At 33.1% G+C, this 22,937-nt stretch overlaps 4 protein-coding genes across 15 annotated transcripts in view; 2 read left to right on the top strand and 2 right to left on the bottom strand.

Annotated features, from left to right (window-relative positions):
- Nucleotides 1-139: 139 nt before the first annotated feature.
- On the bottom strand, nt 140-10,251 carry LOC109542479 (mitogen-activated protein kinase kinase kinase 4). 4 transcript variants are annotated; one of them, XM_048660691.1, is made up of 19 exons: nt 9,782-10,251; nt 9,462-9,580; nt 8,136-8,328; nt 7,367-7,565; nt 6,382-6,551; nt 6,097-6,322; nt 5,632-6,039; nt 4,989-5,205; nt 4,425-4,806; nt 4,224-4,368; nt 3,971-4,132; nt 3,737-3,857; nt 3,543-3,680; nt 3,190-3,409; nt 2,901-3,124; nt 2,637-2,824; nt 2,289-2,580; nt 2,119-2,225; nt 140-1,993 (listed from the first exon to the last, which is right to left on the bottom strand). In XM_048660691.1, exons 1-19 carry the CDS (start codon nt 9,895-9,897, stop codon nt 1,790-1,792), a joined length of 3,831 nt encoding a protein of 1,276 aa, XP_048516648.1. In that variant the 5' UTR covers nt 9,898-10,251; the 3' UTR covers nt 140-1,789. The 4 variants fall into 4 exon arrangements, with proteins under 4 accessions (XP_048516648.1, XP_048516647.1, XP_048516650.1 ...); XM_048660690.1 differs by having other exon boundaries at nt 2,901-3,127; nt 9,782-10,250; XM_048660693.1 differs by lacking the exons at nt 7,367-7,565; nt 8,136-8,328; nt 9,462-9,580; nt 9,782-10,251 and adding an exon at nt 6,674-7,358 and having other exon boundaries at nt 2,901-3,127; nt 6,382-6,617.
- Nucleotides 9,538-12,575, top strand: LOC109542483 (probable enoyl-CoA hydratase echA8). 2 transcript variants are annotated; one of them, XM_019911727.2, is made up of 6 exons: nt 9,538-9,594; nt 10,611-10,739; nt 10,795-11,048; nt 11,369-11,513; nt 12,052-12,201; nt 12,256-12,575. In XM_019911727.2, exons 2-6 carry the CDS (start codon nt 10,655-10,657, stop codon nt 12,540-12,542), a joined length of 921 nt encoding a protein of 306 aa, XP_019767286.2. In that variant the 5' UTR covers nt 9,538-9,594; nt 10,611-10,654; the 3' UTR covers nt 12,543-12,575. The 2 variants fall into 2 exon arrangements, with proteins under 2 accessions (XP_019767286.2, XP_019767287.2); XM_019911728.2 differs by lacking the exon at nt 9,538-9,594 and having other exon boundaries at nt 10,267-10,739; nt 12,052-12,195.
- Nucleotides 12,576-12,684: 109 nt separating this feature from the next.
- On the bottom strand, nt 12,685-15,396 carry LOC109542487 (adenosine 5'-monophosphoramidase HINT1-like). The gene is made up of 3 exons (XM_019911731.2): nt 15,268-15,396; nt 13,084-13,305; nt 12,685-12,935 (listed from the first exon to the last, which is right to left on the bottom strand). The coding sequence occupies exons 1-3, from the start codon at nt 15,343-15,345 to the stop codon at nt 12,774-12,776; spliced, it is 462 nt and encodes a 153-aa protein (XP_019767290.2). The 5' UTR covers nt 15,346-15,396; the 3' UTR covers nt 12,685-12,773.
- A 328-nt stretch (nt 15,397-15,724) lies between these two features.
- The window catches only part of LOC109542477 (protein tramtrack, beta isoform), a 25,318-nt gene continuing 18,105 nt past the window's right edge, over nt 15,725-22,937 (top strand). For 2 of the 8 annotated variants that reach the window (XR_007280245.1, XM_048660703.1), the window contains exon 1: nt 15,725-17,079. Coding sequence is in view for 6 of the 8 variants with exons in the window: in XM_048660703.1 (XP_048516660.1) it covers nt 16,792-17,079 (288 nt within the window). In the remaining 2 variants the exon portion in view is untranslated. The remainder of the gene's footprint in view (nt 17,080-22,937) is intronic. The other 6 variants (XR_007280244.1, XM_048660698.1, XM_048660699.1 and 3 more) reach the window with 5 other exon arrangements.

Raw genomic sequence — 22,937 nt, forward strand, 5'->3', positions numbered from 1 at the left:
ATTATTTGCTCCTTTTCCTTTGTTTATCCCTTAAATATTTAAATTATAATATAAAAGTATTGATATTGTTCGCTTTCGTATTAAACGCGCTTTTTTCGTCTATGTATTTGGGCAAAAGCATACAAAATAAAACATAAAATCAAGACTAACATTAATTGTATTGATGCCTAAAATGTGTGTAACGAATAAAATAGTCAACTATATAATTTTAACATACACAAATTATATCACAATAATAATTATACAGGCTGTAATTAGTGCTGCACTTAAAAATAAGCTTTAATTAAATTAGAAACGAAAAATAAGCTCTAATTGAATCAATGAGTTACACTAACAAAAAAACACAGATTGGTTCGGATTAGACATAAACGAATGTAATTTTTTAAACACTACAGCCAGCTTGCATAAACTCGATGTGTTAACAAGTCACTTATTATTAACATTTTTCAATTACAGAGACAAGACGCACGTAAATTGCTAAACAACACCTAAACATTCCACAAATAAAATAGATTTTGAATATTTCAAAGTTTGCAGGAATTCTCCTGCTTACTTATGTGTAACATTTTTGACAAATCATTGAAAAATATTAAATCACTTCCTTGGATCATTATTCGTGACGTTTTTATTCTATTCGCATTTCCAATTAAAAACTTCAAATCGGAGCTTAACGTTTCCTACATACTTACTTCCTAATTTAAAGTTTAAATTTCGAGCAACTATCATCAATTTAAGTTGTAGCCATAAAGATTTTTCTATTTTCAATTGTAATTTAGAAAAATCTGCATGAACTGAAATCTAAAATGTAACCAGCAGATATCAGTTTTTGCGGTGTCTCACAAAATGTGAATTTGGTTCACGAACAATTTCGTCAGAAAACTTTTACCAAAATCGAAAACTATAAAGTAAAGAACAAAAAATCCGGTTTTATAATTTTTTCAAAAATTTAAATTTACTATTCTAAATAGAATGAATAATGAACCGAAAGAAATAATTTACAATGATGAATGAAACTCGATAATCTTTCAGATGCCCTATAAACAATTGTCTAATTTAAATACTTATTAAGTACGAAAAAATTTGAATACCTTATTTTTCACGGTGGATCGATGTAATTGCATATTTGCGTGGGTACTTTTCAATTCTGATCAACTATTTCTTATAGCAATTTTAGATTTTGGCCAAAAATGTACTTTTCCCTTTCATATTCTTTGAGAATTATGATATACAACCGATAACCATTGTTTGGTGGTTGCATTTTAGGGTTCAGATCATGCGGTCTTTTTCATGAAGAATAAGATTTATATAATGAATACAAAAGTTTTTTATAATTCTACACCTTAAGTAGACCCACTTTCCACAAATATCACACGAGATTTCAAAGCAGTTTCTAGTCACAATGCACTTTGAATTATTTCAAATATACATTGTTTAAAACCAAGTACTCCTTTAGCTTGTAGCATCTGGGTATAACAATCAAAACCATGATTCAATATTGAAATTTTTAAAACAACTTCAAAATATAGCTTAGAAAAACGTTGTATTGTCAGCAACAACAAACGAATTTGAACAGTTTTGTGAAACATAAACTATCACTTGTACTTAAGTCTGACGAAAATTTACATCACATCCAAATGCCAATCTAAGCATTTGCAAAATACGTAGCAGTAAGTAGTGCCGCCAAAACCCTAATCACGTCTACTCTACCTAATGACAGGTGAATAAATGTGCTTGTTCTCTATCAAATAATAGCTAATCACTGTCGTGATAATGCTGCAAAGGTACGTTTTCATATGATTAAGTCGTCGCCAACTTTAACAAAATTATGAGCCAGTAATTCTTGAGCCGAAGCTCGTTCTTTGGGATCGTGCTTAAAACACAGCTCCAGAAAGTCCAGCCCTTCATCTATCATATTTTCGGGTGGATCAGGGCTTCGGCCCATTCCCACTTTGAACATGATTTGGTAGTTGGAATCATACTGAGCCCATGGACGCTAAATACAAAAATATTTCAGACTTTATTTCATAACAAAGTGGACTTATTAACTTTCACTTTCGCGCAAATGTTCTCAAAAAACTTGCCAGTTTTATTATAAAAAAATCTGTATTATCCACTTACCTTTCCTGAGGCCATTTCAGTAACGACACATCCAACTGACCAAATATCGGCTGCTCGCCCATACCCTTCATTCATGTTTTTAGTAAACACTTCTGGGGCCATATAAGCTGAAATATTAAAAAACATATAAAATAGGCAAATATGTATTGAGGATAGGATATGAGTTTTACCTTGAGTCCCGACAAATCCTTGAAGCTCTCCTGGCATTGTCGAATTGCTTTTGATTTTCGCAGCACATCCAAAATCTCCAATTTTCAAACGATTCCCTTCCTGTGTTAAAAATATGTTTGCTGACTTTATGTCTCTGTGAACAATGCCATGCCCGTGCAAGCAAGCAACTCCGCTTAGTAACTGATAGGTGTATTTCCGAACTAATAACTCGGGTAGTCCGTTTTCTGCGGCTTTGATGAGATTTTCTAGTGTACCCTCGGCGCAGAATTCCATAAATAACATCATTTTATCCTAGAAAGAATGTTTATGAAAATGTCTTTAGCTACCAATCAACCGCTGATGCTTACTGTATAAACTTCAACGCCGTAATACTTTACTAAGTTGTCATGGGATATGCCTTCTAATATCTTCATTTCAGAGGAGACCCGCTTGATTGTTAACGAATCATTATGTTGCAAAGGTATTTCTTTAACAGCCATCATTTCGCCTGTATTATTATTAACCGCCGTGTATACTTTTCCAAACCGACCTTGCCCTGTAAGATTCAACTGATATAAAATAAACTCTCTTTTCTCCGTATTCATTAGCAAATCTGGCAATAAGCAACTTACCTATTTTAATACCTCTTTGCCATGAAAAGGTAACATTTCTCCTGCGTACTTGATTGCTGTTATCCTTGTTACATTCCAAAATATTTCCGATCAGCTGCTCTTTATGTAGTTTTTCATCTATTTTACTTTCCAAATTTTCGATCGCATCTCTGATGCGCTCACAATGCGTTTTAGGTGGTAACTTGATTTTAACGTGACTGTTGCTTCGGTCTTCTCTTCTCAAACTACTAAATAAAACCAAAAATTTTAATTTGCCACATTTGCAATACATTTTAACTAATATTGTTACCCAGAATTTGTAGTGAAACTACTATTTAAGCTTTCTAATGCTTCAGTTCCGGGCGATTGTTGATCTACGCTGGTTTTTCTTGTAGGAGCCGATCTTTGGCTTTTATAAGTCGCTCTTGGGCTGGGCGATGAACCTCTCGATTTCGATCTTATGTGCTCCAGAGCCATTCGAGGTGATGTTGTGTAGAATCCGCTTTCAGGAGTTGACGGCGCAGTAGTTCCTAAAAATAAATCAACATCAAATTTTTATTATTAAAAATCCAAATGTTGCCTGATTCTTCGTGCAATTGCCGATTTATTTAAAAAACGATCTATCCTAGTGTGCTAGTGTTCGATTTAATTCAACAAACGTACCTATTAAATGAGATATACACTCGTCCATGCTTTTTTTCAGATCCTCAAACTCCTCGTCAGTAAGATATCTTGTATTTGCAGGTTCACATACAGTCAACAAAAATTCCATGCCTTGATTTGCCCATCTAGGTCGCATTCCTTAAAAAACATTCTATTAGAGAATGTTTTCTGACAACGATGCAATTGAAACATACCTCTGCCTCTTTCACACCTTTCCGTGACAAAACACATCCACAGCTTGGCAAAATGGACCATACCATACACAAGCCTTGATCTGGATTCAGTTGGTAGGCCGTCAGTTATTTCCTTATAAAACTGCAACATTTAGAGCAATTTACAAACAATGGTTTTGTTAAATTTTCTATTATTCGCATCAACATGCAAATTATGGACGATTTAACGATCAAGAAAATAGAGTCGAAATTTACCTCAAAACCCAATCTATAGATTTGCATTAATATTTCCCGGATTCTGCTAGTTAGAGCGTGTTTGTCCATATCGTCGAAGGTGTCTAGTGTTGTATAGTCGAAGAAACTTTGTACTTTTGCAATGGCTTTTGGGACAATACATTTAAATGCTACAATTGAATCCTGAAATAAAAAAATTGTCGTAGAAAACTGGGGTTTTTCCAAGTTCAATCCAATCTGTCATCAAATCAAGCTAATTCGCATTAAGGCCTACCTTCAACAATATAGATGCCTCAGGACTGACATACTTAAAGCAATGCTCTTTAACCATTTGCGTAAATGACAGAGTTTTCATGCTCAATTCCCGTTCATCATTAAATAAAGTCTGCAGCTTTCTGCACACATTAAACATCGCTTGTCTAGGAAAACAACAATTAAATACCCAATTGTGGGATGCCAGTTAAATGGTTCTTACTTTAAAGTATTAACATCCTCCTTACTGATTTCATCCAAGAATTCGTCAATTTTTTCCAACAGTCTTACAGCTATTCTCTCCAAGATACTACTTAAAATATGAGCATATTTATTGGCAAGCAGTTGGTTGCCATTTTCAATATATTTCATCACTGATAAAGAGAACTTAAACTCCTCTTCAAGGAGGTTTTTCTGAAAAGTATTATGATGGAACAAAACCCATTGTTCCAGATATTCTAAATAATCTTTAAACACTTTCATCATGCAGACTTCGAATGTTGCGAGTGTCTCTTTATGAGTATCGGGCATAGTTTCGGTTCCTGATTTCACCGCTGCTATATATGTATCTACACGATCGCGTTCTCTTGCTGCTATCCTCAGTCCTAAAAATGCAACTTTAATTAACCAGATAATGTTGCCTTAATAAGTGTATAGGCTTAAGTTTTGTTACGCGCATATTATGCCGGGATTATATATTATTATCTACGCCCTAGATACTATTATCTAAATTATTAAAATTATATATATATGTATCCTATTATGTTCTTAATGTAGCGAGTATTACCTTCTTTCAGTTCCCTCATGAGTTGCCTTACACTGAGTGGTGAGGGATTTCCAGGCTTCTGTTGCAACCTCATTTGCAAATACTCTTTAATAACTTCTAACGGTACACCAACCAGGAACAGAAACATAGAGCGGTAAGGTGGCAAATCGAGGTCTATTGCTTCAGGACTCCAACTGCCATATCTGATTAATTCGTCCTCTTCAGTATCACCGATCACCTGCAGGAAATCAAATATTTAGTGCTAAAAACTTATAAAATATTTCATTAACGCTGATCAAAAAGTGAAGTATTAAACTCAATAATAATTTATACATAATTAACGCAATAATAATTTTATAATTTCAATATTCTTGTTAGACTAATAATTTATAAATGTATCAGGAATAGGTAACATGGAATTTAATTTCCTTTTGAATGTAAAACATATTTCTCGATCTCCTCGTGGAAAGTACATATAATCTAGAAAGTACATATAATAAGTATATCATTTAATAGTATATTTGGTATATTCTGTAACGCTGAGGAAGGTACAATACGTCCTCGGTACTTGTCTATCTTTGCCAGGGATAACGGGGCTGTGACGAATTCCGATGGAATCGGACCGTGCCATAAAAAGTTATCACTTCAAAAAGGGCTTACTTACTTTTGAAAATAGCTCCATATCGTTTGGTTTGGTTAAAGTAAGCTGCACTTTGTGCAAAACGTTATTGTGAAGTGCTTCCAAAAATGATAAGCTTTTATACAATGCCCTGGTTTTCAGTATATTCTCAATATACCGTCGATACGGCGATATATTGTTGTGGTCCTTTTTTGAAATCAATTGAGCCAGAGGAACGATGTTGTACATTTCGTTTTTAATCATAATGCTCCCATCGCTAATGGATGAGCCAATGCTATTGTTACTATCCGAAGATGATCCAGATGAAATTTCATCGGACATAACTGGCCAGTTTCTAGGCTTGGATTCCAGGCAAAGCACCAGACGTGCGAGAATGTTAAGTTTCAGTCTTTGCATTTGTGTCATGTTGAACCACAGGCTTATAGCCTTCACCTAAATAATGAAATGGAACATAAAAAGCCAATCTACTAAAGTTAATTTCAAGCTTACCCTGCTTACAAATTCAGGACTATTATACAATGGATACAGCTCAGCAAAAGCTTTTGATGATGGAAACAAAGACTCTGCGTCCTCTAGTTGTCTCATCAAGCCTTGAATTTCTCTTAGAGCTTCATTTTGGGCTTCCATACAGGAACAGCAATAAACTGAATCGCATCCAGGACAATCATCCTCTACACCGCTATCGCTATTTTGACTGCTATATTTTCTGTGGTGTCTAAAACAGTCCACGTCAACAATATTAGGAAAATCCCGTTTCTTTAATTTGTATATTACCTCTCAAATTTGTAATTCATAATATTTTGCAGTAGAGGCTCAACTGATTCTCTGGCTGAGCAAAGATATTCATCTTCTTCAATTGGCGTTCTCTCAGCATGATAAGCTTGCAATTCCAGCCATATGAGATCTTTCAGTTCAGTTTGCCAAATTGATTCTTCTCGGCTCATCTTAAATCGACATATTATTTATTCCACGCATTTGAATTTACTATCCCACAATTAAGCTTCTTAACCCTGAAACTGTTGAGGTATTTCCGGTTTTTAAGCGGTCGTGAAATATAATTTCTTACCGATGTTTCGAAGCATGAGTGGCTTGCATCTTCAGATGGGGGTTTGTTTCAAATCTTACGTCTAGCAGTGTATATAAGAAAGTGTGTATAAGAAATTCCATTTCACGACGACCTATTTAATAGTCTTCCTGTATCTGAACTAATATATGGGGTGTTTTATTTAAAAAGATGTAATTAGAGCAGTTTTTATCTCTAGCTGAAAGATCAGTTTCATTTCCAAGACATCCTGTATAATTTGTAAAAAAATTGATGTACGCGGCTCAAACACAGGGCTATCCTAACCCAGTACCAAAATGTTACATTTTAAGATATCGAAATCGCGTTGTAATGCAATATTCCTTGGAGCTGTTTTAATTAAAAATAAGGAATTTTATTTAATATTTCGGAAACTGCTTCAGATAAATATAGGACTCTTTAAGCAAAAATAATCAGGTGTATTAAGCGAAGTTAACCGTTCAATAATATACAGGGTGTCTCATTTAAAATATCGACGTTATATGTACTTTTCAATATATGCGGCAACCTCGCATTGCTGAAAATACGATCGGACGATAGAGCATATCGGCTAACTTCGTTGTACCAAATTTCAAACAGATCGTGCATCGCGTGCTCCTTAAACGTCATCAGCCATCGACCGTGAATCACCCTGTATATTTACATATACCTTATTGTATTAATTTTTCAAATACTTACTCCTCTTCGAGTATGTTTCTCTTCTTTGCCAACGCCCATTCTAATTAAGAGGCTCAACGTTTGATAAAAATCCACCCTACTTTGCGGACATTCTGCAGTGGAAACAGGACTTATAACTTTCGGATCACTTGGCTTGCATTCTTCTGATTCTTTCAATTTTTTGTCACATGGCAGCGTCCGGCCCATTAAGCACATGAAACTAAATTAAATAAAAATAGTTTAAATATTTTAAATATGGAACCTAAAAATATTCTGATGCTTTTTCATGAAAAGGGCAACATGGTTAATTATACAGAAAGGTGCGAATTTTAAACTGGTTTCAAAACTAAAAAATTATAGAAATATTTTAGTAGATTTTACCAAATTAAATATCACGGTTTTTTCGTCACCCTAAGACCATTACTTAGTAAATGCTGGCAATATTAGCCTTCGGCTCTCGTTCTGTATAATAACGATAAAGAAGACTTCCGAATTTGTATCCAAACTTCTTCATAAATAATAATTTTCTGTTGATTTTAGAAAACGGTCTCAATTTTTCTTCAAAGCGTCTGATTTTTTAGACGTTAGAAAATTCTGATAAATCCTCATTGGAACTGACTGAATTTTTCAAACAGTTTCCGTGATATCCAGGTTTAAGCTTGGGCGTTGCTCACAAATTTGTAATTTTTGCTTCTATATCTTCACCGATTTGAAATTTATGACGGATACTAATGATAACAGATTTAGTTTCCTCAAAACTTTACATTTTTTCCGATCGGATGCAACTTACCGCTTGCAGCTTTCAATAGAATAACTAGGAGTTTTAGGTTCATAATTATTTTGCCAATATGCTGCTCCAGGATTCTTATATGGGATTGGTATACCTTGAGCTGAAGCTTGAGCACTGGCTATGTCAAGCTTTAAATCCCGCTCAGAACCCCTGAGAAGCTTGATCTGCCGTTTATTAGACCTTTTACTACTACCTGTAAAGAACGATTATAAACTAAACATGGTGCTTCTTAAAACATGCAAAAATGCAAGGGCGTTATTCATGCAGCCATCATGTAAATATATGTTGTAAACTTGAAAACTTTTGAATGGCAATGAGAAACATACGCAGCTTTTAAGCATCAAATAAAATTTTTATTCTTGAGAATGCCGAACTAGTTAAACCAGATGTTATTATTCAGAGCTAGAATAAATAATATTTATTTTTTACGAAAACCGCTCGACAAACAAAAAAAATGAAGAAAAGTGATTTGTTCAGAGATGAATGAGGATTTCAAAAATAGTTTGTACTTGAAGAAAGGGAAAGTGATGTAATTAACTTGAAAACTGGTAACATATCTTGAAAATATGCTGCCGTGCAAATCGAACAAGAAAGCCACTAGCAATATTACAAAAAAAGTGGTACAGCTAAAAATACCTTCTGAAGTATATAAAATGCACGATTCTGGAGTCGTTCCAAAGTTATCATAAAAAATTGCATGTTTTTACGACCTCAAAAATTAAGGGCTTTAAAAGAAGTGCAAAAGTTAGGATCGTACTTTGTTCATGTGAAGTTTTTTTTTGAAAACTAAAATGAACTCCTTGAATAATGGAATGTTATTAAGAAACAAGCTGTTTATGAAATTATTAAGAGATGAAGGTATGGGAATGTTTATAAAATTTCAATTTATTCTTTGCTTCGACGAGACAACAACAGATATAATAATGAGATTTGAACGGGAATACTGAGTAGTAAACAGTTTTAATACATCTGTAATACGATGCCATTCTGGTCAAAAATATAATTTTTGATTCAAAAAGACATGTATCAACACGTGAGTGATGTACAAAAATAGATTAAAAAGTGAAATGTATTTTTAACGCATCTGTTTCAGTTTTAGAGTAAAATTTGACGCACTTTGCTGATTTAAACGATATTCAGAACTGTGGCAAGAAACATACCAGGATCATGTTAGAAAAACTTGCCCTAGTTAATCGATTGATATTTAATTTTGCCCATTGCTTTGAAAATATGTTTACTTCAAGCTAATATTTTCGTTGTTATACATTGATATTAATCAGCAAAGTTCTAAATAATCAAATATGAATGGAAAGCTTAAAGTTTTACCTTGCTCAGAATCTGATTTATCAGCATTAGCAATCAGCTCATCGTACATTGTGCTTACGGTGTTTCTCCGAGTCAATTCGTTCCGTGTTTCGTGATACTTTGAGGTGGGTGTGTCAGACCTACAATAAAACCAGTATGTATTTAATTTATTGGAAAATGGGGGTTTTATTAGCAAAACAAAATGCTTAATAACATAGCGAAGAGATAACTGATAAGAAAAAACAAACTGAATTATTGTCTTGATATGGAACATACTGGAAATATATTAAGCTCGTAATTAGCATGTACTGAAAACGTGATTAGTTTTCCTGGGAACTTACATGGAAAATTTTTGTCTCCTTTCACGATTTTTTCTGGATATCCTAGTTCTGGGGGGTGTCTTACCATATATGTCCCAGACACTCAAATCGTCATTAGGGCTTAACTCTTCGTCCATAGTCAATTTGCTAGCAGAGTATGCAGGGTTTTTCTCCAATTAGACAATTCCACTCATTGGAGTGCACATATATGAAGGGAAAGAGTGGAGAGATATTGCAAAATTTAACGCCACTTCAGCGGTTTCGTTATGTAAATATAATATTCAGATTAAATCCATGATATGTTGAGGATGTTTGCTAAAGATATTAGAATGATCCACCACCTAATTAACCGGAAATATTTACATAGGACCTAGTACTGATAAATGGAACATTATGTTTCAATGCACAATAGATAAACTGAAAAACTCAAAATTTCACATAATATTTACACAATACCATTAAAATTGGCATCACAGATCACAGAGGTTATCTGCCCTCTGGCATAATCTTAACTGTTCCAGAGATTGGTTAAGTTCCAGGAAATATTGCAGCGTTGTCAAAGTGCGCACACTGAACTTACAAACGCTGAACAAAACTCTTTGAAAAAATCACTAAATTTTGAAAAGCCTTAGTAGTTAACTGGTTAGTGCTCGGAAATAATTACAACAAATAAGTAATTATATAAAAAATTATAAACTTTCGTTAATCGAACGCATTTGTCAACATTGCCGAGTGCGTTTGACATTCAAATATTTATAAACATATCCAGCGCCAAATAAAGCTCAGAAGAAGAAAATAAAGCTTTACAAATTAAGTACCATTGTCAATCTTTGTTTATTTTTGTCTATAGGTGCATATTGTTATAGGGATAAATGTTTATTAGAAAGTAAAAATATGATTTTTAAACACTTGCAAAGAAGTGTCTCTACAGTCAACTACATCCCTCGAACTATGTCAACAAGGACCAACGAGAAAAATAGTAATTAATAGTCAACCTATAATTGTCTTTTTCCATCCAAAAATGTACTTTTTAGATATATTAGTAGAAAGATTAGGTGAAGTAACTACAATAGGAATAAATAGGCCGGATAAAAGGAATTGTATTGATCATGAAACAGCTGAAATGCTAGAAAATGCGATAGCTGATTTTGAAAAAGACACTGACGCTCATGTAGGGGTTTTGTATGGCACGGGAGGAAATTTTTGCGCCGGTTTTGATTTTGATGAAATTGCAAACTTGGAGGACTTGCAAAAGTCCACAACGGACCAAAAAGCGCAATTTTCAATCGTATGTATTGAATATTTTGTGCAAAATTAATAATTGCATAATTTTTAACTAGCGGAAAAATTTTCGGAAATAATAAAAAAATAAACAGAAATATTAAAAATATATCAGTTTGTACAGGTGGAAATCAGTTTTAAATTTTGTAATAAATTGAAGTAAAAGCACAGCACAAAAATATCCATTTTCCACAGACAGCCGAAAAGCCCAGATAACCACTTACCACTTTCAAACGATGGTCGCAAAAGCCTAACTCTTTTGACGATTACTTCCATTAAATACTTATGCAATAATAATTTTAATAAAGTATATTAACATATATTCAGTTACAATCAAGAAAATTCTTGAGGAAACCAATGATAGCAGCCCTTAGTGGATATGCGGTGGCTGGCGGCTTAGAATTAGCTCTCTTATGCGATTTAAGAGTGATGGAAGAAACTGCAGTGGTTGGTTTATATGCTAGAAGATTTGGTGAGTGAAATTTATTACAGATATTAGGTGGTTATCATTTGTATGTTGTGTATATTATTGCAGAAAGGCTTTGGAATGTATAAGAACTTTCGTCAAAACTATATTATTTCATTAAAGTGGACTTGCAACTAGATAGACAAGCTTCAGAAACTTTGTAAATAATGTTTGTAATAACGTATGTAAATTTTCCGGAAATGTATGGAAATATTGGGAAAATGTATATTTTTCAGATAATAAACAAATTCAAAGAAATGAATCCGTCGTCGGGGACGATAAACTTGTACGCATTGGAATTCCATTAATTCATGAAAATTTGCGACAAGGATTTAAAGAGAAACAACAAATAAAACGTTAACAGTTGACTTGATTGATAATCATTTAAGCTAAACTTTAAAATATCTTAGCAAACAATCTTTTAAATGTTTAATACCTTTTAACCTCTTAATCAATTTTCATCATTTTTAATTTCTATCTGATATACTGATTGTCTAATTAATTAAATAAAGTTTTAAACCATTTAAAATATGCTTGATTTTAGGTGTTCCTTTAGTAGATGGTGGTACTGTGAGATTACCTGCAGTAGTAGGACTATCTCGTGCATTAGACTTAATTTTAACTGGTAAATCCTTAAATGCAAAAGAAGCCTTCGAGTGGGGTCTGGTTAATAGAATTGTAGCCTGTGGTACAAGTAAATGTCTTCTTACTTGGTTTTCAAATATAGATTTAATAAATTGAACTTCAGGTTTGGGTCAAGCATTGCAGCTGGCGGTATGTTTAGCAAAGTTCCCTCAAGAATGTCTTAGCAGTGACAGAGATTCAGCCTATAATTCCGCCTTCAGTCAAGTGTATGCTGATCTCATAAAGTACGAGAAAGACAATGCAGATAACATTTCATTAAAAAGCATAGTGGAGGGTGCGAAAAAGTTTATAAGTGGCGTTGGGAAACACGGAAAGACGTATAATCTACGAGAAAGAGATTATCTGGACTGGGAAAAGGAATACAATCAGACAGCTAAATGTAAATTGTAAAAAATGTGTAGATAATAAATCGGATTAAGCTGATTATTTGTTTATTCGAAATGGCCTGAAAGAGGAAACCCGAACATGCAGCAGTACAATTTTTTTTCTAAAATATTTATTTCTGTACTTTTGGGAAAATGATAATGCAAACTAACGCTGTAGACTCTAAACAATCCAAAAATATATAATAAGAACCATACAAACTTCTACCTCACAGCTTATGTAACAAACACGAATTATTTAACCAGGTGGCCAGCTCATTTGTCGTCCGCCTAATATATGCAAATGTAGGTGGTACACGGACTGGCAGCCCTCTTTTCCATTATTAATAACTAAACGGTATCCATTTGGCAATCTTTGCTGTGCTAATTTCTTGGATACGAGTAAAAGATGCCCTAAGATCTGCAAATAGATTTTATGTTTTTGTCTGTCTATTTTAATGTTTTTTTGACACAAGTGAATTAGATGATAAGATTTTTATTGGAAATTGCTCTAATTCTTTCTTATGAAACTTGCTTGTTAACTGTACTAAAAGAAATAAGAAACTTACATCTTGATCATTTTGTTCACATTTATCCAGCATAGGAATCGGTTTTTTTGGAATCACAAGAAAGTGAGTCGGTGCTTGAGGATTCACATCGTTAAATGCCAAGCATTGATCATCCTCATAGATAATATCAGCGGGAATCTTTTTGGCAATAATCTTGTCGAATATCGTTTCAGTATTTTTATCAAATTTTGCTTTTGTAGCTTTCTCCACTTCGCTGCTCATCTAAAAACATTCATAATAAAATAATTTAAATTTATATTATTGCCTTTTCTCTCAATATTGGCTACATTTCACAATTAAAACGTGCTTATTGCAATTCAAGAGAATCGTGAAAACAATGTAATGTAATTCAATGTAATTGACATTGAAACATTTTTTAAGTTTGTTTTAGTTTCGGATTTTCGTTAAATCTGTTAAAACATTTTAGAACGTTAAATTATTATTTGCTAAACCACCCAATTGTCTATTTTACTCCGAAAAAGCACCTAATAAACATTTTTTTAAAATAGAATAGTTTTTCAGGGTGTGAACCTGAAATTTAAATTATGTTTATTACAAAATTGGCAAGCTCGTTAAACTTATCGCAGTTAGAATTATTTGTATCCAAACAGCTCATAGTCTCATCAACAAGAATTGTACAAATCTTCTGATTTTACCAACTGACATGTTTTTCGTCGCGCTTATCTTTAGAAATGGTGTTTACGATGAATGTCCTATTTTCAGCCCTTCTGCATCTAAATCGAATGCAAAAATATATACCTTTGAGGACCCATTTGGGCGCAAAAGCCTTGTCCTGATCAAAACTATTGTTTCGATCCGGCGTTTTGCTAACAAGATCTGCCTATTTGCAAGAGAAAAAGTATTTTCAGCAAATGAAGATTTTTAGCGGCCGAAAACCCCCAGTAGTTGCAGCATCAAATAGTTTCACTGCGTGTAAACGCCTTCGTGTACGTTTTATAAAAGCCGACCGTTTGCTCATATCTCAAACTGGAAATTATTTTCTTTTAGCAAAAAGTATCTAGAGTATTTTGAAAGTGAAGCTTCAGAAACAGAAGTGAGAGCAACTTCCCCGTTTCTTCGGCTTTTCAACGAAGAAATGCACCGTATGTGAGTTTTTGAGCACTGAAAAATACTCAAAATTTCGACGCAATTTTAGCTTGTCTGAAATATGCTAATTTTTATCAAAATTCAGCTGGTAATCACGTTGAGCTTCAATACAGTGGCTTGCTCAGATTTTTCATATCTTTTTTGGTTTCGAAGATAGTTATGTTTTTTAACAATGTCGTTGTCGTTCAGCGACCTCCTCTGCCAATCGCAACCTTGCTTCACTTATAATCTTGGTTTATTTTAACTTGAAGTGAGGCGTTTTCGTGAATACTTTGGATTAAGTTGGATTATCTGATGTCAATTCTGGCATTGTTCATAGTCGAATGCCTTGGTAGTCTATAAAAGCCATGTGTATGGAGATATTATATTCGTGAGTCTTTTCTATAAGAAGTTTCATTGTGTGGAGATGATATAATGTTCTTAAACCCCGTCGAGGCTTTCGACGGGGCCTGTTCCACTAGTTGATACAGGTGAAATTTAAGTGTTGTCTAAGTCTGTTGGTTAATATGTTTGAGAATTGTTTGTATACTTTTGTGAGAGCATGCTTATCGGGAAGTAGTTTTCAATGTCTTTGTTACCGCCTTTCTTAAAAAATGAAATAACTTCTGCATTTTGCCATTCTGTTGGTATGCGGCTTTCCTCTAAGCATCTGTTAAACAACATTTTTTATGATTGTAGCAGAGAATCGGAACCGAGCTTCAGCATTTCGGTTGTTTTTCTATCCTCTCCAGGACATTTCTTATTCTTCATATAACTCGGAACTTCATATAAGACGGTACGCATTTCGTTTATTGATATATCCGGCATGACTTCATATTTTTAACAAATGCTTTTTGATTTCTTGGTGGTTCCGCAACAGACAATGTGCAGGGTTTTGCATATAAATTTTCACTGCTTGAATTATGCCCTTTCTGTCATTAACTACAATAGTATTCATACAAGTTATCCGTGATAAAATAAACCTTTAATAAAAGCTAGAGGTCCCGAATTGCTAAGTTTCGATAAAAGGTGATGAAAGCTGTAGGCTTTTAGGAACACGGTTTTAATAATAATCAGAAGCCTTAAACTGGCTTTTACCTGGAGTGGAGCACAAATTGTTTTCCGAGCATTTGCAATCGATGTCAATCTGAAAGCTTTTTGTAAAATTACTCTCATTTTGAATGGTTTTGAAAAAAAAATAAATAAAACAAGTTGGTTGTGTGTTGCTCATTGCTAAGGTCTTCTTTTTCAACCACAGTAGACACATAGACAATAATTAGAAAGAGATAGATTATATCTGTATTCAAGTGTTTGGTTTTTTTTACAGTACTTGCTACGTTTTGTAGTGAAATTATTGGACAAATAAAAATGTAAAAAATAGCTCAAATTAAAAAAAATATGCTTTAATTCTGGTTCAAGATAAAAAGTAAGATTCAAAAATATTTGTATGTTTATTGCGTCAATATTGCTGGTTACAATGGACGTCAGTAGATTATTAATAATTAATTGAAATCATGGTATATTTTAAATGCAAGTAGTTGCGTGATTAGTTTTTCGTGAAAATATGTCACCGTCCGTTTGAAGTTGATATTCCAAAACACCCTAGTTTTGACATTAAAATCCCCAAGTTTTTTGTCCTCGCTTTTGTATAAATCGGTAAAAAGGACGATCAGATAATTTTTCCCCTACAAGGCATGTCGTCCGTCTCTTTTCCAAAAGTTTTTCAAAATTCAAAGAGAGAGACGAAACATTGAAGATAATGCAGTAAATTGGGGTTAAAGCCGAATGAATTGGGAAAAATCGAGTGGAAATCGGGAAATCGTGAGCTTCGTTGGGTGGTCGATTAAAAATTTAAGCCAACAACCACGTTTGTTTGTTATGATTATCAGTTTCAAATGGAAAACAGCGTTCATTGAACTTGACATGTCTATAGATTTTCTGTTTCTTTTCCCAGGCTTGTGAAAAATCTCAAGTTTATAAAAATAAATATGAAAGGCTTAATTACGGTGGCTTTACTCTGCAAAGTATAAATTTTGACCCCGTTTTGAGTTTGCGTTTGTGTGTGTATTCGGTGCCGTTAGTTGCTTAAAAAGCCAGTTGTTTGTGTAAAGTCGTAGTGTTTACAAGTGGCCAACGAATGTTGCCGAATAAACTGAAAAGCGTTTTCAAAATATGGAGGTTTTCAAGGTAGATTTTTTTCAAGACGAGATGTATTGATTTGACTTGAAGGCTTGGCCGGCGAATAAACGGACTGCTTCAGCTCCTATGTTGTCGCTCTCTGAATCATAAAAAGTCGAGACTTAATTTTCATGGAAATTTTCCAAATGACTGATTATTTACATATGCATCTCCAAATTTTGAGAAAGTCGCCAATCTTTTGCTGCGTAAATAGTGTCCGTGGGCCAGTTCCACTCAATTAGTGTTGGGAGTTTTGTGAGGCTCTAAACGGAAAGAATCGGGTTAGGAAAATTGAGCTGAATTGAAAAAGCCAAAACACTATTGATTATTTTTTTATACGTTTTCAAGTTCGCGAAACCGCTGACTCACCAGGATTTCTAACTACAAATGTGATCAGTGCGGGTTTCCACTGAAATTGTGCAACAAAGAAACACAGCAGTCAAAATGCTTCCCCAACAATATTGCCTCAGATGGAGGTACCATCATTCGAACCTGCAGACAATGTTCTCTCAACTCCTTGATAGGGAGGCCTTTTGTGATGTGACTCTAGCCTGTGAAGGTAGAACAATAAAGGCCCACAAAATAGTGCTCTCTGCTTGCAGCACCTACTTTGAAAGCATCCTTTCCCAATATGAAGAAAAAGATCCCATACTTATAATGAAGGATGTTAAGTATATTGACATTAAATGCCTTGTGGAGTTTATGTACAAAGGAGAAATCAACGTTGAACATGTAAGTACCCCACGTACTTACATCGCTTATAAGTAAGCCCCATCGTAAACATTGCAAGTATACGTAGATAGGCCCAAGACCTTGGTCATAGGATGTCGTTTGGGATTAACTGGAACCTCTTACTTCTTCATCATAAAAAACATTATATACACCTATTTTAGCAACCGATTTTCACTATTATAGGGAAGTGTTTACACCTAATTTTAGACCAAACAACCATTCACCTTGAGCTGAGATAATATAGGTAGTGTTTATTTGTTTCTTATCTGGTCGACCAGCTTTCCCAACATGGTGTTGTTAGTGAAATGAACATTCTTCAAGATTCTATATACAGGGTGTCGCATTTTCAACCTTTTTATAGGGCATCTCCGTAATTGATAGTGCTATAAAAAGTAGTACCTATAGATGACATGTGTTCTTTTTAGATCAAACTTAAACTGGTCAAAATTTGAACATTTTTGCTCGCTTAAGAACAACAACAACATCTTTCTTCGGTGAAAAGGCTATAAAGTACTAAAAATCAAATATAATAATAATATACTTGGCACTGCTGTTTTAAGAAATAATACAAAACTGCAAGCGATGTGCAAACCATGCAAGTATATACAGGGTGGTTCCAATTTAATCTGCGCGAATGTTCAGACATACTCTACACGCAAAAACGTTACGAAAATGTCATATACATTAGGGTTCAAAAGTGTCGGCTAACGGGGAAGCGGCTCTTAAAAGTGCGCTAACTCAACAAGTATTTATTATTTAATTTTCTAACGACAGAAGCTGAAAAGTTGAAACTCGGTATTCGTCTTAAGTATTCCAGGCTTCATAAGAGGGACACATCATTTAAGAAAAACTTGCTAGAAAAAATACGAGGTACGTTCCAAAATTCTGATTGGTCGCATATTTTTATAGCGTACTTTTGAAGAAACATCGGATATTTTTCCTAAAACTGCCTAGCTTTTAAGTAAAAAAGTGCGCCTTGAGATTTTTTGAAAAAGTCAATAGATTCCGAATAATTTGAATTTTCCCGTACTTACCTACATGTTCATGACCAAATCGACTGACTTTTTTCATGAGCTTTATTAATTCACTCTGCGAGATATTGAATGAATATCTTGCGCTGTAAAACAAATCAATTTTCTTTTTCCAAAAAGTAAAAAATTATAGATAGCGAGATTCAGTATTATGTTCCTTTGCTTTATTTCAGTACCTATTGAAAACGATTTTTTAATTTATTTTGTGATTATGAATAAAAATTTGGTTACAAATTAACATTATTTTCGTTCAACAACTCTATGTATCTTACTTAGTTTAAGGCAAAATATCCAAATACAAAAAACCTATTAGATCTGAAGGAATGAAATTTTCATGAAAAAAAAAACGCATTTCTTAAATATGAATATTGCCAAACCCGCTTAGAAGTTCTTTAGAATTCGTTAGAATATTTTAATTATCACTTTGACCAGTGGTGTGAACATAGACACGTTTCAAGATAATTTTAATTAGAAACGTATATATTCACTTATTAATTTTTACGGGTTTGTCTTAAAATGAAAAAAAAGTATCAGGTTTGATTTACAGCCAGCAAGTCCCTTCCCCTGTTTTTGCAGGACGCACCGTTTTCGAATGAAAAATCTTTTAAATTGCTTAATTGCACAGCTTTAATAGGTTTTAATTAACAGTCTAAAAATAGTAGAAACTGAGCATCAAGATTGCAACAATTTTATTTAAAAATGTTATTGCTACTCGCAGGTAACATCAGTCAAATTGTTTCAGTTTTTTATTGAAAACTAGAATCTGTAAATAACAGTTGGTTTTACTCATACTTTGGGCACGTTCTTTTTGTTACTTAAGCCATTAGTTAAACTAAAAACACTGATCTTTGATCACAAAATATGGATTGTTGTTAAGTTTTGTAAAATATTAGTTGAACATTCGAATCTTTACCGCCCTGTAGTTCGGAAATCAAGCAAAAACATACATAAGTTTTGAAAACAATATAAAACCTGTATGTAGATCAATGTGCAATCATCGATTCATTATGCAATTATTGAATATTGCTGTGTACTTACTTTTTAATTATCAAAAAGAGGAATTATACTCTTGAGTCAAATAAATATTTTTGAAGAAATTTGTTATTCAAATGAAAAAATTGAATACTGGATTGTGTAATTTAAATTCATAGGTTTCACATAAACGATACTTTTAAAATTGGTACTTAAGTACATATAAGATTATACATTCTCCTGGGTTTATTTTAGCATTTTTGTTTATTATCAGTCTACCAATTTAGTTTTAAATTATTTTAAAAACATTTTTTTATATGAAAGAAGCAGGCCCATGGTTAACGAGATTTAAAGTTTTAAAGTAAAGATTAATTACGAGTGTTAAAGTTTTAAAAAAATTTGGCATTTTCTCTTTAACTCGTACAGTTTATGAGATATTTTGCTCAAATTTTTAAGGTAGGCTAATGTTTAGACCCTTTGCCCGTAGCAAAGGCGACTGGTTGTGAAAACCTACAGGGTGTTCTTTTTTCTAGAGGCATACCCCCCCTTTTACCCCCCCGAACTTTTATGTGGTACGCCACTGACTTCGACCAAACGAATTTTTGAATCTGCTGTTCAATTTAAGAAATTTCTGATCTCTTGTTTTTTCGTATCTGTTTTCGTTTTCGAGTTATTTCGGTTTCTGGGTGATTTTTCATGAATTTTCTTATAATTTTTTTGCGTTCCTTTGAGCACATTTTTTTGTGAAGGAAATTTTATAATAAATTGAAATATTCCTTACATTTTTGTGTATTTTTATTTGGATTAGCATACAGCCGATAAACCTCAATTACTGTGAATTAAATGAAAATAAAAAATAATAAATTTAAAAGTTAACTCGTCAGCCATCCTTATTTTAACTTCAACTTGCACTTGAAACTTTCACAGAAGGAGTTGGTCCTCTACACGCCCCTGCTCTGTGTCCATAAGATTGTGAATCACCATGTATATGTTATTTTAAATCCGAACATATTTCAGTTTTCACTCATTCGATTCACTCGTGGTTTACCTAATACTCCTCGTATATCTTTTAAAATGCTAAATGTTTCACTAATAACGCTCCTTATTCGATGAGGCAGCTGCCCACTATTAATTTGTATATTCAGCCTAACAAATTACTCACTCTATCAACTTGATTTTGTCTTTGTTTACGGAAAATACCTAGATAAAATATTATTCGTGTTTTTCTTTTTTGAAGCTCCATTTTTAGCGAATAACGTTAGACATTTTGCAGTAGTATTTGCAGCAGTAAGGGGTAATTTTGCCCTAAATACACTAAAGTGGCTTAAGCCCAGTGGTGTCCCAGAGGTTAAGGTTAAGGTCAATATTTTTGACAAAAAATGTTTTACCGATTAAGCAGCGTCTAGTACATCTATTTTGTTTCTCAGATTTTTTCCGTAACTTGCTTCCTTTTCGAAGAAAAAAACCACTTTGTTCCATGTTCCTAAAACAGCATAATGAGTAATTAAAACCACTATACAATGCAGCAATTAAAATTACAGTCATTTACCTATTTTTTTTTTCGCACAGTTTCAAACTGTACCGATAAAAAAATGAATATGTGTATATAATAAACAAATTGATATTCGTGAACATTTCCAAAAGCTACCCAAAAGCTAGAAGTATGATCCATAGGGGTTAATAACGATTATCGTTTCAAGTGAGTAAATATTACACATGTTCCCTGAATATAATACCCGCATTCTATCATCAATTATCAAGAAATTATATGTTATTTTTATCATGCCGGGACTAGTATCATTTAAAATAACTTTGAGTGCGGACAAGGAAGTGTTTTGTTACTTTTTTAGTTCAGACTTTCACGTAATGCAATTATTGTGTAATTTGTTATTAATAGAAATCGTTTGTTTTGGGTTTTTTAAATTTTAAATTAAATTGAACGTTTTAAATTGCTTGTTCTTGTAAACGTCCAAAGCACCAACCGGTGGCTTTCACAGGTTTTGTTCAAATGTTTTATCAACAATATCTTGTTATTGTTTTTTTGAGGTTTAAAATATATTCTGAATAAATGAAATGAAAAACTGTAAAAAGTTGAGTGGTATGCGACTATTCTTAATAGTGATTAATCATTAAAAAGGACTTCTAATTGCTGTTGTTTTCTTGCGAAACTAAATTTGCATTGTTATTTTCCCGTGTTGACGCCACATGAATTTCAGGTCATTGAAAATATCAAAATCTAAACGCAAAAAATTCAATGCTAAGTTTATTGTTAATTTCCTTTAGTCACAGCCTACATTAAAAAAAAAACGACTCATTACATACAAGCTGTTATTTTTTTCTGGAAATTACTGTCGTTGAGACCGTTTTCACATTAGATAAGATTTATTTATAATTTCGGTTTCCTCGTTTCACTGTTACTGGTACACATTCCTTTCGCAAATTGTCCAGATTTTCAAGGTTCTTCTGTACAAGCAGTAAATTAAACTAAAATACAGTTAGGTTATATCTACAACGTAATGTGTGCTTGGTTTGAAAAAATTTTACAGTATTTCCCGTCTTTTTTCGGCTCCATTAATGATAGGCGGTATCACTCTAATGGACTTTTGCATGTTTCCTCGTTGCTTGTAATTATGTACTTGCAAATCATATTACAAGAGAATGAAGAACACTTGTGTATTATTGATCTGTTTTGAACATATTAAATATGTTCTTACTAATGTTTGATAAGTACCTTAAGTTATGATAATTAAATAGTAAAGATTCTCGGAAAATTGTCTAAATAAAAAAAAAAATTGATTATAGTAATTGAACTATTTCTATAAATATCTGAACAGTCAGTGCGGATCTCCGAATTACCTAGTCGATTATCAATAATTCCTGTCCAAACATTGATTTTTTCTGAATGTTGAAGGTCTTTTTTTCTAATACCGTGTAGATTTTTTGTGTCCAATTTTGACGATTTTCCTCACAATTTAACATAAGCGTTGATTCGTCAGAAAACAGTAGGTACTTTGCATTTTTGTTCAAAAGATTAATTATTTGTTCGTTAAATTGGATTCTTCTATTCGGATCATCATCGATGTGTTCCTAGATGATTGGTTTTATTAAAGATATGTTTTTGTGCCTTTAGAATTTGCATTCTTAAATTGAGCGCACATTATTGCTTATTATAATGCGTAATTATGTAATTTAAAGTGTTCATATTTCCCAAAGATGTAGTTGAGTTACTGCATATATTTCAAGTTAGAACTGTCGTCACTATACTCGTACGATACAAAAGTATAGAAAAATCACGCCCGATCTAACTGTGAGTAAGGCATTCCTATCAAGTTCCTGAATTGATTTTTTTGGTTTTGAACTTTTGTTTGGAAATAAATCACTGATAAAGTGTCACCTACAGATTTTTTTAGTTTAAAATGTAGTTAAAAAAAGTTATTTTCATTTCTTCAATAACTTTAAATGCTAGACATAAATGTTTCCGATACGAAGTGTTCAGGATTACAAGCGGAATTCAAAAATCGCATAAAATTTACATGTTCCATTAAGAAAAAAAGTCTGCTAATTCACAGTTAGATCGAGGGTAATTTGGTACCGAGTGCAACAAATGTTCTCAATATCCCATTCCTCACTGCATAATGGCTATTTATTTGATGTTACAGCCTCAAAATTCGCTCTGATCTAGTTTATTTCCTGTAAAAAAACTAAGGAGTTTTTAAAAGATGTAGAACCAACAGTTTAGCAGTTTGACATTATTTTTGTTCAAAATAAATAAACATGTAAATTCTAAAATAAATTAAACTTTATCTACTTAATTACTCACTGAAACAACTTTTTAACTATAACAAAATATTAACA

The sequence above is a fragment of the Dendroctonus ponderosae genome, unplaced genomic scaffold, assembly GCF_020466585.1.
Source record: "Dendroctonus ponderosae isolate FM_Combo_2020 unplaced genomic scaffold, Dpon_F_20191213v2 Dpon_F_20191213_1, whole genome shotgun sequence".
Taxonomy (NCBI): domain Eukaryota; kingdom Metazoa; phylum Arthropoda; class Insecta; order Coleoptera; family Curculionidae; genus Dendroctonus; species Dendroctonus ponderosae.

Excerpts from the sequence above, each read along its gene's own strand:
- LOC109542483 (XM_019911727.2), top strand. The coding sequence starts at position 10,655 with ATGATTTTTAAACACTTGCAAAGAAGTGTCTCTACAGTCAACTACATC. Across the intron at positions 11,514-12,051 it reads TTTATATGCTAGAAGATTTG|GTGTTCCTTTAGTAGATGGT; the intron begins GTGAGTGAAATT and ends GCTTGATTTTAG. Across the intron at positions 12,202-12,255 it reads AATTGTAGCCTGTGGTACAA|GTTTGGGTCAAGCATTGCAG; the intron begins GTAAATGTCTTC and ends ATTGAACTTCAG.
- LOC109542479 (XM_048660690.1), bottom strand. The coding sequence starts at position 9,897 with ATGGACGAAGAGTTAAGCCCTAATGACGATTTGAGTGTCTGGGACATA. Across the intron at positions 6,040-6,096 it reads GTCCTGAATTTGTAAGCAGG|GTGAAGGCTATAAGCCTGTG; the intron begins GTAAGCTTGAAA and ends TTCATTATTTAG. Across the intron at positions 3,681-3,736 it reads AAGGTGTGAAAGAGGCAGAG|GAATGCGACCTAGATGGGCA; the intron begins GTATGTTTCAAT and ends ATGTTTTTTAAG.
- LOC109542487 (XM_019911731.2), bottom strand. The coding sequence starts at position 15,345 with ATGAGAGTAATTTTACAAAAAGCTTTCAGATTGACATCGATTGCAAAT. Across the intron at positions 13,306-15,267 it reads CAATTTGTGCTCCACTCCAG|ATGAGCAGCGAAGTGGAGAA; the intron begins GTAAAAGCCAGT and ends GAATGTTTTTAG. Across the intron at positions 12,936-13,083 it reads GTGAACAAAATGATCAAGAT|ATCTTAGGGCATCTTTTACT; the intron begins GTAAGTTTCTTA and ends ATCTATTTGCAG.